The following is a 16,145-nucleotide window of genomic DNA, read 5'->3' as shown; positions in this document are numbered from 1 at the left end:
GGCATGCTTAGGTCAGATTTATCAAGTTATCCTTGGTGCGAGCATGATGATTGTAGGTAATATTGGACCCAAATAATCCTATATTGATACTTGGACTTCAATCAGTGGATAATGGAGATAAAGGTATAATGTGACCTGTGCTTTAGGGTTGCATGGTTGGTGATTATTTACCCTAGAGAGGATGGTGATACTGCAGAAATGATCACTAGAGGAAGAAGAAATTTGTGTAGGGTATATATTTTTTGACATTCAAGTTTCATAAACAGCTTTTTCTCTCTAATGTTTTCATCTGAAGTTATATTCTAGGGTAGTATTGTTCAATTAAAGTATAATGCAAGCTTCATATTCTATTTAAAATTTTCCAGTAGAAAGCAAAATATTAAATTAATTTTAGTAATTATTTTATTTAACCTAGTATATCTAAAATATCATTTCAAAATATACTCAATTAGTAATAATAATAGATATTTTACGTTAGTTTTTCATTCTGAACCTTCAAAACCCAGATTGTACATACTTACAGCACAATTCACTGAGCACAATCATATTTCAAGAGCTCAGTAGCCATATATGACTAGTGGCTATTGCAGTGGGCAGTGCAGCTTTAAGGTTTGGTTTTAATTTTGGAAGATCTGTCATTTGTGGAAATAAGTTATGTATTGGTGATGGCAATTGAAAATTCTTGATGGGAGTACTCAGCATAGAAATAATGTTACTATATAAAGCTGTGAAAGCATAAAACATCATTCAGCGAGAGGATATGCATGGAGAAAAGGGACCAAATAAATAATCTTGAGCAGTTCCATCTTTTAAATAAAAGTCATTGAGGAATAACGCTGAGGGTCCTGAAAGCCAAAGAAGGACAATATTTTCAGGAAAATGAGATCTGCTTTTTTTAAATACTATGGATAGGTTAGAAAGGTTTATTGCTAAGCAAGATGTCTTGCATTTGTCGACGTGCAACTCATTTGTAACTTTTTGAAGAAAAGATTCAGTAGAATAGTAGGGTCGATTTATTTTTCCTTTGGTTTGGAGCTAGTGAATGCACTTTTCTTTCCCAATGTCTTTTTTTGGCGTCTGTATGTTTGTGTGTGTGTGTGTATGTGTGCGTGTATGTGTGCGTGTATTACCATGATATGAATTTTACTTCATTTTAATTTTGTTTGTCTAAGATCTCTTGTTCATCAACTGCTATAACAATGGAATAAAATCATTTTCATGCATAACTTCTTTTATTTCTTTAGCTGGAGTTAAGAGTGGCATTATTTAACCTGAGGTATTTATCTTCAGTTGTGCTGGAAAGGGCTTCAGATAACTAACTGTCAGAAAATTAGCTTAAAATTTTAGCTTTCTAAATATAATTAAATTTTCAATAGCCAAGGAAATATAAGTTTTCAATTTTATATTTAAAGTATTAAGGGAGACTTATGAAAAATTTATGTGTACTTATTTTAAATCAGTAATCTTACACTTTGGTATTCTGCATAGTTTTAGCTTAAATTTCTGTTTTCTTTCTTTAGTCATCAAGAGTTCATATAACTAGAGCTGTCCTGGAGCAATTTTTAACCTTTGCAAAATATCTTGATGGTTTATCTCACGGAGCACCTTTGCTGAAGCAGCTTTGTGATCACATTTTATTCAACCCAGCTATCTGGATACATACACCTGCAAAGGTAAAACTGTATTCTCGCTTATTTTATTTTCGTGTAATGTTATAAATAATAGTTATGGGATCTAGACTATCTGATATAAAGCATTTGGCGTTTTCAGCTTAGTTTTTAGTTAATATGAAGCAGTTGTATTAGGCAGTATCAGATATCAAAACATTAAGTATGTAAATGTTAAAATAAATGAAACTATTGTTAAATTAACCTTCATGTAATAACTACATTCTGAAGTCATTAGAAGTGTTTTATACTTTTCCAAGAAAGAGAATTTGGTACCCTGATTATTAAAAGACTAAGAAAAGAGAAAATAACAGGTGACTATATCATGATAATCGTGATCATTATAATTGAAAAATTGCTTGGGTTGTGAATATACAATTTATATCATGATATGTAAATACTGTTTGTTTTAAAATAAACATACACATAAATTTTTTTCTAGAGATCAACATAAAAGTTTTAGTGTTTTGTATACCTTAACTTAGTCCTGTTATATTCTAGTGGAAGTCAATAATGAGGGACATTTTTAATAAATTTGAGCTGCCTTTTACAATTTTCAAATCTCCCACGTAACTTTGTTTAAATACTGTTTAAGTTCTGACTGTTTTTTTACAGTTTATGCTGTTAGAGTGCTAACTAAAACCTGAAGTTTGTTCCCTCTCTCAACAAAGGTGTTTGGCTTGTCATTTCTCTATTTATATTGTTTAGATTCTAATACTATGACAATGGGTTAAATTTTGAAATTACACAAACTTTTAGGATATATGACAATGCATTTTTTCCAAATATGATGTAACTGACTGATGTTAATTCTGTTTCTTTAAGTGCTGAAATATAGTTTGATTAAGAGCTTTAGTCTAGTTGACTTTTTAAATAATTGATCATTCTATCAGATACTTTAAATGGAATTACTGAATCATTAAAAATTATTTCATTTTTAATAGCTATTACATTACTCTATTAAGAGAAATATTATTAGAATGTGTTGATTTCAGATTTTTTTCTTTTTAAAATACAAATAATATTTAATAAGTAATTATTTTTAACCTCATAATAATAAATGGTCTTTTCTTGGCCTTTGCTAATTTGCATTTAAATAAGAATAGAATGTGTATTTATAATTTACACACTTGAGACATTTTAAATTCATTTTAATGCTCTGTTAATTTTCTGTCTTAGGTTCAGCTTTCCCTATATACTTATTTGTCTGCTGAATTTATTGGAACTGCTACCATTTACACCACCATACGCAGGGTAGGAACAGTATTACAGCTAATGCACACATTAAAATATTACTACTGGGTCATTAATCCTGCTGACAGCAGTGGCATTACACCTAAAGGATTAGGTAAGTACAAGTCTACCAGGACATTACACTGTACTATAATTGTTCTGTATCTGCTGTTATAGTGAGCAGATATGCACGGTTATGAAAATACCATTTACGTAGTAAACTGGTATATTGAGAATTCTTTGTGGTAAAGAAGAAATTTATAGCTTTGCAGTATTAAATTATTTTTGGAATAAAGGCAGGTAAAAAGAAGTAATAGTCTACCTTTTAGCTTATATGCTTGTTGTGATTCATGAAGATATATTCATAATATTAAAAACGGATGAATCATATTGGTCATGGTTAGTGAGTTGTAATACAGCTGTTTCAACATTTTGAGATTGTTGCTTTTCTTTATATTTTTCCCCAAACTTCACCCTTTCTTCCAAGTGTAGTAGAAACTAATTCTGCTTTGCATTGTGTTGTTTCAAGTTTATTTCCAGTTTAACTAGTTATATAAAAATACATACTCATAGAAATAAAATAATATAGAAGAGAAAAATTATTCATAACCCAAACCTCAGGAATACTGATACAAGTGTGGTATGTGTTCTTCCACTATTTCTCATTGCATAAATATGTGAAATAGTTAAACTTTTACAGAATTGAGATTTTCTTGATTTTTTTTTCTTGGCTCTACATAGTAATTTAACAGCATGTACCATTAAAGTTTTGATTGTATGAATAATCAAATCTCTCAATAATGCAGTGATTGAATCCATTGTGTATAATCATTTGCCTATATCTTTGATTTGTTTAGAATTACTGAGAGTCTCATCATAAATGTTGTCAATTTTTTTTTTAGAAATATTGTACCAGTTTACAATTTCACCAATAGTATGTTAGAGTGCTTTTCTAAGCATATTCACAATAGTATTGCAAATTATCATTTTATAAAAATTTTTTTGATAGGGAAAATAGCATTTCACTACTTTAATATTTATTAGCTTACTTTTATGTCTTTCATTGATGGGACTTTAAAAATTGCGTATTTGTACTTAGATCTATTATTTTGCATTTATAGCTGTTGCTATTGTTTTTAAATGAATAATGCCTAAAATTTACTGAATGCTCACCATGGGTTGGAATCTAACCATTCTACATGCTAACCATTCTACATGTTAATTTTGTTTAATCATTTATATGTAATATAATTATATATAAATAGATATGTACACATACACATAGGAATTTACTTATACATACATATTTTGTTAATATCACTCCCACTTTGCAGATTAGGAAATGAAAGTTGGTACAACGTGACAGAACTAAAATTTGAATCATGTTTATCTGACTCCGAGCTCTTGTTTTTAAATACTACCTCTGATAGGGTTGATAGGGTTTATTTTAGGCAAATCATATATTCATATGTATTTATTTCTTCAAAAAAAATGATTTACAATTTACAGAAAAGGTGTAAGAATTGTACAGGAAATTCTCATATACCTCCACCATATTTCCCAGTATTTTACATTTAACCACATAGATTTTATCACTTTCTACTCTTATGTAAATACAAACACACGCATAAACATATGCATGTTTTTGTCAATTATTTGAGAATAAATTGTAGATGTGATATCCTATTGTCCTAAATATTCTACTGTTTATTTCCTAAGAGATAAAGGTACTCTCTTAGGTAACCAAGGGCAACCATAAAATCAGGTAATTAACCTTAATATAATACTATCATTTAATCTAAATATCTTGCTGAAATTTTACCAGTTATTCAATAATATTCTTTCTAGGAAACAAATAATGTTTCCCCTAAATCCCAGTTCAGGATCTTTTATTGCTTTTAGTTGCCTTGTCATTTTAATATTCTTCAATGCAGAATAATTTTTTGTAGTATTTCCTTGTTGTCCATATCCTTGACATTTTTGAACAGTTAAATTACCTTTTAGAATGTCCCTTATTTGGGGTCTGTTCGATATTTGCTGATGAAGATTTAGGTTTTTCATTTTTGGAAAGTATCACACGGAGGTCATACCAGTTCTGTCTCACTGTATCTTGTCAAAAGGCACATGATGTTGAGTTGTCTTAGTAGTAATGATGTTAACATTGATTATTTGATTAAGGTGGCGTCTACCAGGGTTCTTCATTGTAAAATCACTACTATCTCTTTTCTAATAGTAAGTATTTGGTGGAGAAATACATTGGGATATGCAAATATACTGTTTTTCAACAATCTTCACTTAACTGGTTTTAGTTCATTGATGACTCCTGTCAGAATAGAGCTTTACTGCCAAATGACCATATTTTTTAAGGCATTTATTATTTTGAATTCTACTGTAGGAAAAACTTGAATTTCTCCTCCATTTATTTATTTGTTCATTTTTTATATCAGTATAAATTTCATGGGTTCCTGTTTTATTTAGTATGTAGTTGATGGGTTTTCTCTGGGAAGGGCCAGACACAAATATTTTAGGCTTTAGGGAGCCTTAAGATTTCTGTTGAAAGCAGTCGTTGTGTTTCAAAAACAAACAAACAAAAAACAAACAAAAAAACCACAGACAGTTTGTTACTGAATGTGTGTGGGGTGGTTCATGAAACTTAAAATTGGCTTGATGGATGTAGCCCAAAGACTATCTCCTGAATTGGATCGGTATGTATTTTTATGTTCAAGTTGTCTCAGATTTAGCCAGTAGGAGCCCGTTTGCATGCATTTTTGGGTTTTTATGAAAAATGTCCATAATTTTTTAGTATTTCTTTGCCTTCTTGCACAAGATGTTCTTGATTCATCTTACACTTTCCTCATCCCTGTCCTGGAATCAGCCATTTCTTCAAGAAGCCCTGGATTGTTGTGGTGAATATGGTTTTTAGAAATCAGGACCTAGATGTTCAGTGTGCTTGTTATGGTGATTACTCTTTGGATGTCATTGCTTCTAGGCGTTCTTATTGGAAAGGATCTAGGAAATACAAATATATATATATATATATATATATATATGTTATATATATGTGTGTACACACACACACACACACACACACACACACATGCATACATCTAAACTAATGTATTTGTATTAAAAACCAGGAGTTTATACCAGTACCTTCAACTCTAGTCCAAAACCACATGGTTCAATTTAGCCTCAAAGTTACTATATTTACAGCTTTTTTCCTTCAATAGTGAGAAATCTTACTCCCATTATCTTTAATATATTTACGTATTTGCTTATTCCATTCATGGAATCAGTGTTCGGACACGTGCACCATCGCCGTCTCAGCTTTGACGTACCAGGCAACTCTGGCCAGATCCTCAACCCTAGCTCTTGATGATCCTTGCCACCTCTTAACCCCAGTTGTTTCTTTGCCACAGCACCCCACTGGCCCTTATTGTCTCCTCACCCTGACCCAGAAGGGTTTGCCTCCTTGTCTGTTCCAGCCTCTGGTGTCTCCTTGGCTTCTGTTGTCTCCTGGGCTCTTAGGTCCCTGGGCTCTTAGGCCCTGCTGGCTCCTGCCTAAAGAGAAGGGAGGGAAGAAAACAAATAAATATATTTTAAAGAAAAGTGACAAGAAAGTGGAAGGACATTCCTTTTTCTTTATAGTTTAATTTATTCTTTTTGATCTATGCTTTTATTTATTCTTTTCTAATCCATCTGAAATTAATTTTATTATATAGTGGAATGTAAAGTTCTGATTTGACACTTATCGTTTTCTAAATAACTTTTTCAAATACCATTTTGAACTAAAATGCTTTCTTTTAAGGACACTCTAAAGATAATTTGTACTGCTCTTGCTTTTCATAGAACTCTTCACGTGTAGGTATTCAGTTTGAAAAGTAGGATATTTTTTGTTTTGATTGATTTAGCACTTTTGTCTCTTAAATTATTATTGTACATGGTTCACTGTAAAACATTTATTGACATTACAAATATCATAGTAATGCATGAACTTGGTAGCAAGTGAAATAATACAAAGATTTATGAATAAAAGTTAATACTCTCCCAAGGAGCCGGTATCACCAGTCTTATATATCCTTCTGCTACTTTTTTTCTGCTCATATACAGACTTACACATGCATATACATAGGTGCTTTAAATGATAGGTGTTTCAAAGATTTATTTTGAATACATCGTAAACAACATAGTGTTATATATGTAAACATAAAATGAACCTCATAGAAGTATTGCCATGCTTAAAAAATAGAACATTATAACGAGGGTATATCTTCCTTCCATTTCCAGCCATAGAGATAACCCGTTTTCAATTTTATGTTCCTTATGCCTTTTCTTTATTTGAGCTCTCATTATTTTTAACTATCCTTTATTCCTTTTTACTACTTATGTATATATTCCTAAATGATTCTGTATTATTCATAAATTGTATCATTTGTGATTTGTTTTCTCATTCAGTTTTATATTTGTAAAGTACATTTATTTATATTTTATTTTGTAAAATACGAATTCATATCACATGCACAAAATTCACACATCTCTATATTTCTCTGCAACTTGCTCTTTACAATGTGTAATATGTGACAATAGTAATTTTATCTAATATTACTGAGTGCTTACAATTAAAATAATTTTATTTTAATTCCTTTACTATTCTAATTTTTTCCTCTTCTGATTTCTTTACTTATATTGATCTATTTAATCTTCACAAATTATTGCATGATATAAGCCCATTATCATTCTCAACCTAACAACAACAACAAAAATGATGCACAAAGATAATATAAAATTTGTCCAATTTCATTAAGTGGTAGCAAAATTATAAATGAAATAAGATAGTTATGACTAGGATAATGGCTGTTTTTACTGGGATGGAGGGGGGTGTGTTCAGGAGGGCAGTGTGTCTCAGAGCTGAGGGCTGAGGGGAGTGCGGGCTCCATTATGCTGGTGCCACAGGCAATGATTAAATATTCCGGGATTTTATGAGCTGATAGTTAAACCATTGGTAGCTTGAACTTGAAGTCAGTCATGGTGGGAGTATTTACACAGCAGACATCAGAAATCTGCTATAAATCAGGACCTCATCCCTGAACTCTGTGCAGTCTCTTCATCTGTAAGCCATTGCTTAATGAGTTTCCCTGCCAGGATTCAGTTTTAGTTTCTTCACCTAAAAAGTGGTTATACAGGTGTTCATTTTACAATAATTCGTGAAATTCCACATTTATATATTCTGTATGTGTGCTACATTTCACCATGAAAAATGTTTTAAGTAAAAGTAAACCAAAGTGTTGGTAAGGAGGAAAAGGGTACTTTGTACTATTGGCAGGAGTAGCTCAAAAAATGTAGAGGGCAGTCGGGGAAATGGAAAAGAGATTTCATTCTCAGGAGTAGATGAAATGGGCTGTTTGAGGGATCATTTGCTTTGAGATATAATAATCTACATGGAAATATTTGGTGAGTGAAAAGAGATGTTAGAATTTACACATAAAGCGATTGTAGTTTAAAAACTTATAAAGAAGCTGTACAAATCCTGGTTGTATTAAGAAAGGCTGATAGGTATATTTTAATTGTTCTTGTTCATTTTCATTTATTGACTCATAAAAATTTATTGCGTGTCCAATGTAATATGTATTTGGTATATACAAATAACATGGAAGACAAAATCTGCAAAATAGTTACAATGCAGTGTCACTTTTTCTATGCTTTGTTATATAATGAGTGGGATAAAAATGGAGATGGTCTTTAAATGAAGACAAATTGGAGGGTTGAAAGAAATATTGGGAAAACTTAGACTTGAAGTTCCGGAAAAGGAACCCTATTCATGTAATAAGAGTAGGAAAAAGTATCCATGTAACCTTGATGATTATACATTTATCAATGGATACTAATGTATTATAATTTTTAAAAAGTAATTCCCCCAAATTTGACGTGTGGTGAATAATTTGTAATTGCCAAAAATCTGAAAATTAACATTTAGATTCTGATATAATTGAAATTATATAGCATTAATAGTAATAAATATTTAATTATAATAAATATAACTACTAAACAAATTCCATAGTATCCTAACATTGCATTAAGCTTATTTAATATCATGGGTTCTTTTTTTTTTTTTTTTTTTTTTTTTTTCTGTTTTATTCTAGATGGTCCCCGGCCATCACAAAAAGAAATTATATCACTACGGGCGTTTATGCTACTTTTTCTGAAACAGCTCATACTAAAGGTAATTTTATGTAATTGCAGAATGGCAGTATATTAGGTAAAAAGGAATATTTGGCATAGTTTAAAATCATTATTGTAAAAGTAGCACAAACTATGCTAATTGTAAATGTAAAATTAGCACAAACTATGCTAATTGTAAAATTAGCACAAGCTATGTTTAATGCATAAATTGCTTTAAGTAAATCTTAGTATTAGTTTTTGTTGAACTTCACTTTTTTTTTAATAGTTTTTGAGACCCTCCATACTAAGAGATATGGCAGAAATGGACAAGGAACATATATGAATAACAAACACGCATTGCGTTTTGATTCCAGAAATTTGCCTGTGTTCCTGTTTGAGAAAGTTTACATTATGTATTTTATCCCAGTAGGATTTTTAAAAGAGTAAGATTAAAAACATGGAAAGTAAAGGTAAAATACACAATTAATATTGTAAAATTTGGCAGTGCTTTGCATTATTTGAAGAAAATAATGCATGGTTAGAAAATAGTAATAATACAGTTACATGTTCAAAATACACTAAGTTTTTATAATGATGGTCAATCAAATGTAAGCAACTTTGAAGAATAGATATAAATTTCTAAATATTTTCTATTAACTTGCAATAATATACTATATGAATTATGAAGTATCTAGATATTTAAATTAAAACATTACTATTTTGAAGTTGTTTTTATTGTCTTTTAAAATGAGATTATTTTGATCTCTGTTTTAAATGAAAGTTTTAATTTTAGTTTTCAATTAAGTAATGATTCTTTTTTTTAAAGGATCGAGGGGTCAAGGAAGATGAACTTCAGAGTATATTAAATTACCTACTTACAATGCATGAGGTAGGACACAGTTTGGGTATTCCATTTTAATTATTTCATTCAAAGCATTAGAATAAAATTTTAACTAAAGAAATATTGGTGATTCTTATTATGCAGGATGAAAATATTCATGATGTGTTACAGTTACTAGTGGCTTTAATGTCAGAACACCCAGCCTCAATGATACCAGCATTTGATCAAAGAAACGGAATAAGGTATGATTATATCAATAATTTTAATAGACTTTAATTGAGTATAGTTGTGCTTCCAAGAATAACCTTTGTTACTTGAATTTTGGAATAAATGTAGCAAAATCTTACACATAAAAATGGAATAAATGGTGAAAGCTGATGTTAATCCTCTAATACTCAATACAGAAGAAGTGTATAGAAAATGGGTCTCAAGAAAAGTAAAACATTGCTATAGTAAAGACATTTTAAGAGAGGGAAGAGCAAATTTTTTTTGCAGTAGAGAGAGCGTGGTATATTTCAACAAAAGAGAGCGCATGAAAATTATGAGTTTAGACTCCAGAGCTAGATAGTGGCCGGCCAGGTTTGGAAAGTATAGATTGATAAAAAGTTTAGATTTCACCCTGTAGGTGATGAAAATTATATAATTTTTAATGAGGAATTGAGTTTGTCAGATTTCCATTTTGTTAGATGTACAGTCAGCTGTGTGGAAAATGAGTTGGAGAGGGACAAAGCTGATGTTGCGAGATCAATAGAGAGATTATTTTATTCGTCAGTTTGAGGGATGATGAACTAGAGCAGTGTCAGTGCAATGGCAATAATACTGATAAAAGACAGTTTTAGGACAAGAGGACCAAACCTGAAGAATTTGAAGACTTAGTTTAATTATGAAGATTGTATTAATTATGTAAACAGGTGAAGCATAGTTTCTTGATAGTATTCTTTGGAACTTAAACCTATAACCTAGCCCTTTAGGGATTCTCCCTTTTTATTTTTCTGTAGTCTGAGTTGTTGGAATGAAGAAGAAATCTCAGTTATTCCATGTGCAACTCAATGAACTTCCACAGGTTGGAAATAATATATCAACGTCAATAATATCAACAGCTCAGGCATATGAATTAGGATTCATCTATTTTAGTATATTACAAGTAAACATTTATGAACTGATCTGTCAGTAAATTTCCCATTCATACGGTGTTGCAATCCTATGTCTATCTCGTTTTGTAAGAAACACTTGGGTAGTTGTGAAGAAAATCCTGTGTAGTGTAGCTGTTTGACTACTCTAGATGTTTTCATATTTCAGATGTTAATCATAATTTCTGTTTATCCAGGGTAGATCTTATACCTTTTTTTCCTCTAACGCAAAGCTATTCCTAGAAAATAGGAATTCGGTTGGGTTTCTGATTCTGTATCTGAGTATAGCTTTTAATTTGGATTTCCAGATTGTTTTTGCGGTTGAATATTTTTTCTTATGATTTCCTGAATATTTCTTATTTGAGATGTATAACTTTTCTATTCTCATATTTGTCTTTTTTCATGACTGATCTTGATTTTTACCAGTGCTGAAAATAGATTTCAGTGTAAATATATATTCATTTAAGAACTTGACGTTTTTGAAAGAAATCATCTTCCAAGGGAAATAATCACTCTAGAGTTTATTTTTACTCATAGTCTGTTCTTCAGTAAATGCAAAAACAAAATAAAACAAGAAATATGTTACTTTCTTTTTTAATAGTATAAGTTAATGTGAAACATAAAATAGGTGTCACTAACTTTAAGTTTTTGTTCCCCTTTGTTAATGTTACTGACATGATATGAAAATTACAGTGCATCTTCTATTACCAGCTTTTTGTTTAGGCTAGATTATTTCAACTTCAAATTATAGAGTGACATTTGTCCAACAGTGGGGCAAAGTTGTAATGGTCAATATGGTCAATGTAACGAGAATGTGTCTTAAGACCAACAAATGAAGCAGGCAACTCCATACAGTGTAATAATTTATTATAGGGTAATTTATGTACGGAAAGATTGGGTCTGAGTGGAAGAGACAGCCCAGCAATTCTGCGCAGATTATTCTATGCTAAAAACTCCTGTTACTGTACTCTTTTAAATATTGTATATCTTAGGGGTGGCCAGTTAGCTCAGTTGTTGAGAGCATGGTGCTGATAACACCAAGGTTGCCGGTTTGATCCCTGCATGGGCCACTGTGAGCTGCCCCGTCCTTAAAAAAAAATAATAAAAATAAATCTTAAAAAAAAAGTATACTCAGGTACTAATGATTGACAAGGCAAAGAGACAACGAATGCTGTCGTGCCAGGGGCCAGACCTCCAGGTGGTCCATATTGTCAGCAGTTTGATATTCATCTGGGATGTCATCCTAGCCTTTCCGTATAAAACGATTTATGGTTATCTTTTTAAGGAACACAGATAATCATTAACTAGAAGGCTTTGCGATGCTTACAAGGACAGTGAGGTTGGTAAAAGGTCACAGCATGAAAGGACACAAAAAATGGATATGGTTTTTGTTCACGTCTGCATCTATATAACATTTTATTTTTTAAAAAAGATATTTAATATAATAAAGCACATCCTATTTTTTATAGTGTCACCACTGCCACCCTCAAAGAGCCTTCTTAAATTCTAGAATGAGTTGCGAAAGAATATAGTTGTTATTTCCCCCTTTACCTTTTAGAAAAAATATTTTTATTTTTTGAAAAAAAATATGGGATGAAATTTCTAAAGACCTTGCAAATATTGTAATGGAAATGACCCTGGTCTTATATATTATTGAAGTGGCTGTATCGGTTCGGTTCCGTTGCATGGTACTAGAGACATTTTGCTCCAAGTAATGGAAAACTCCTCAAACTGATTTAAGTAAACAGAATAATGTGTTTGTCATAGTAATCTCATTAGGATTACTATAGGAACCAGGAATTGGATAGCGATAAGGAAATAAGTTAGCTTCCTCTGGTGTTTCTTATGTGACTGCTTTATTCTTCTGTATATAGACTCGGATCTGTTAACATAGCAAGGATGACCTATAGTATCTGTTTTAAATCATTTCCTAATTCAAGAGAACAACAAAGACTAGATATTATTTCTCAGACCTCATTCTGAATTCTAAGAAGAGGGAAATAATTGGGCAGGTCTGTGGTCCAAAGGTCATCAAGTACAAATATCGGGCAATTCCAAATCCAAGAGGAAACATGGCTTCACTAAGCATGTATCTTAAAATAGAAAATTGTTATTGAGTGTGCTGGGAGTTAGTGCTTATGAACGACCAACCACATTGCCCTTTTTAGCATATTATTTGAAGGGCAAGTTAAGAAAAATTCATAAAATATGTTAATTTTTCATTTATCCAAAGAATTTAAATTCCTGAGAGGTATTTTATGCCTTATGTGTATACAATTTTTAACGTATACAGTACCTATATTTTTAACATTTGTAGGAGTTTAAAAAATCACTTAATTTATTTCTATATTTTTAGGGTAATCTACAAACTATTGGCTTCTAAAAGTGAAAGTATTTGGGTTCAAGCTCTGAAGGTTCTGGGATACTTTCTGAAGCATTTAGGTCACAAGTAAGTTGATTTTTTTTTGTTAATGAATTGTAGGAATGTCTTCTGAAATTGTATTTTTACTAGTTTTGTATCTAATGTAACATGAAATTTGACTGCAAAAATCTTACAGTGGAAAATAATAGCTTCCTGTGGTAGAAGTTGTAAAAATATTTTATAAAAGTTGTTTATTAGTAGTAGATTATAGAACAAAATCACAGTTTCAGTTTTTTCCTATTTGCTTGCTGAAAATAAAATACTGTTCATTTTACGGGTATAATAAAATATTTCATCAAATAAAGTAAAGCACATATGGATATGATTTCAATGAAAACTTTCTTGACACAAGGAATACCGTGTATACTGAAGTCTCCTTTAGAGCTGTTCTTTTGCTTACACTGAGTCTGTGTTTTATTATTTGTATTCTCTTCTAACATTGGGTCTTATTGATTAGGTTTGTAATTTTAAAATGCTAAAGTATCTCTTTTTACCCCAAAGTTCAGAAGTCAGATACTTTAAAAAATCACCTGCTGATAAAATGAGTGGTTTTCCTATTGTGTTGTGCAGCGCGTGATTATTCTTTTTAAACTCTATTGTATATACCAATGAGCCCAAGAAAATAGTCCTGTCACTGAAGTATTAATAACTACTGGGTGGGGTTCCTCTCAGAACCTCAATTCTTTTTTGGTTTTTAAATTTGCCTAGTGTTTATTGACAACATGGATGAAAACTACACAAAGTCCACATAAAACATCTCTAATATGCTAAATATTCTAGCAGAATAGATACTATTTCCATTTTGGTGCCAAATGAATAGTGACGTAAGAGAGAATAGGTATATTATAGATATAGGGAATAATTCAACATAGTCAGGATTGTAGAAAAAAGTTATGCATGTATGAGGAACTGTAGGTGTACTAGTTGAGAGAATACTGAGAGTGAGAAACATCTACTTCTATTAAGAGGTAAGGATTACTCATTTATCTTTGGTCAATTAAAATAAATTGATCAGGAGATATTAATAAAGGATTCTAGCCTATTGCAACCTCTTAAAATTGTCAAACACACACATTTAAAAATATTGAAAGGTGGCAGAGATAAACAAAACTAACTGGAAGATAAGGATACTCACTGGAAAACTTGCTATCAATTACATAATTGTGATTAAAACTTTAACCATAAATTAAAAAAAAAGAAATAAATGAATTGCTTCTGAAGAAGGACAACTACTTAAACAGAATTTCAAGAAGTTAGAAGAAATGGTAAGATAACATGGAAGTGTTAAATCACAAGCTAACAAAATTTGGTAAATAAATCGAAGGATAAAAAGTTTCAAACAAATAAATAAAAATAGAATCTGAAGAAGCTCAAAGGAAGATTAACTGTGTGGATAGCATAGTAAGATACCTAGACAATAAAATTGGAAACAATAATATGTGTAGATGAAAATGTAAGCCTTTAGAAGGATTACAGAAAAATATTGAGTCTGGCCTTAGACTTCTCTACAACAACCTTCAATATAGAAAATGAAGAGCACCAACTATAAGATGCTGAAATGAAGAAAATGGGAGACAAAGTATCCTTTAAGTGAAAAGGGTGCTGCCAAACAACTTTTAACCATACAAAGAATTTTTTTTCTGAATAATTATTGAGAATATTGCTGGAGAATGAAGTTCAGCCAAGTAGGATGACTGGATAGAGTTTAAGGAATACTGGAGAACTCTGAATTAATTTAACAGTAAAACTATTACTAAGACAAATGTTTGAATTACAGTGCCATTCTGGAACTTGCTTTTTATATACCCTAATGTAGAAATGCTACAATTATAATGAATGGGGAAAGGACTGAAGAAGGTGGAAAGTGGAGTAAGTCCAGAGTCAAATGATATCCATGTAAGCTGACAAATGAAATGTTGGAATTATAGGCCAATTGACTAAAATTTGATGGTAGGAGAGAGGAAAAACTAAGCGTAAATATGCTTATATTAGAGAAATACACTTTCTAAATGTATAGACTTTTTATTCCTTTGTAGTTACAAAGATAAGCAATTTAACAAAATTGTGATGCTTTCAAAATATTAAAGAATGTACAAATAAAACAGAACTATACATGTGATAGAACTCTATAAAAATTTTATAAAAGTCAGGAAGTATAACATAAATTATGACATACCTAACACCAAACATATCTGCTATGTTAATAAATGTTAAGAGTTTTTGTAAGTCTACTGTAAAGAAAAAAAAATCACAATTCTATATTCAAGAAACATCCGAAGTGAATTAGAAAGGCTGGAATTACAAGGATGGGTAAAGGGTATACCACATAAATACAAATGAAAAAAAGCAGGACACATTGATATTGGACACATTAAAACTGAAAACAAAAACCAGTAAACAATATAAAGAAGGATACTTTCTAATATCAGAGTGTGAAACCATGAAACAGAAAGTATAGGAGAAATAGGCAATCACTAATAGTATAAAGCATTGAAACAAACTTTAATTCACTGATCTCAGTTCATAAAAAATCAAAGGGGAAAGTAATTTAAATAATAAGATAAATCTGACTAATATAATTTGACCTCTTTACCTTGTTAATAAAGAATATAATTTCAAGTGCCCAAGGAACATTTATAAAGATTTGATATGGTGTAATAGACATCAAAGAAAAATTCCAAAATGTAGAAACA

The 16,145-nt window shown here is 30.8% G+C and overlaps 1 protein-coding gene and 1 long non-coding RNA gene across 2 annotated transcripts in view; one reads left to right on the top strand and one right to left on the bottom strand.

Moving 5' to 3' along the window:
- NBEA (neurobeachin) overlaps positions 1 to 16,145 on the top strand; it is a 658,659-nt gene that overhangs the window by 144,632 nt on the left and 497,882 nt on the right. The window contains 6 exon segments of the mRNA XM_033103847.1: positions 1,521 to 1,673; positions 2,847 to 3,015; positions 9,041 to 9,120; positions 9,886 to 9,948; positions 10,045 to 10,142; positions 13,387 to 13,479. Coding sequence (XP_032959738.1) covers positions 1,521 to 1,673; positions 2,847 to 3,015; positions 9,041 to 9,120; positions 9,886 to 9,948; positions 10,045 to 10,142; positions 13,387 to 13,479 — 656 coding nt within the window.
- Positions 4,670 to 16,145, bottom strand: part of LOC117021089 (uncharacterized) — a 160,798-nt gene continuing 149,322 nt past the window's right edge. Inside the window, exons 4-5 of the long non-coding RNA XR_004422807.1 lie at positions 6,349 to 6,461; positions 4,670 to 5,909 (exon numbers count right to left, since the gene is read on the bottom strand). This is a non-coding gene — a long non-coding RNA (uncharacterized LOC117021089). The remainder of the gene's footprint in view (positions 5,910 to 6,348; positions 6,462 to 16,145) is intronic.

Source organism: Rhinolophus ferrumequinum, chromosome 4 (genome assembly GCF_004115265.2).
Source record: "Rhinolophus ferrumequinum isolate MPI-CBG mRhiFer1 chromosome 4, mRhiFer1_v1.p, whole genome shotgun sequence".
Classification (NCBI taxonomy): Eukaryota; Metazoa; Chordata; class Mammalia; order Chiroptera; family Rhinolophidae; genus Rhinolophus; species Rhinolophus ferrumequinum.
The sequence above is the reverse complement of the archived record's forward strand: the minus strand, read 5'-3'. Positions and strand labels throughout refer to the sequence as shown.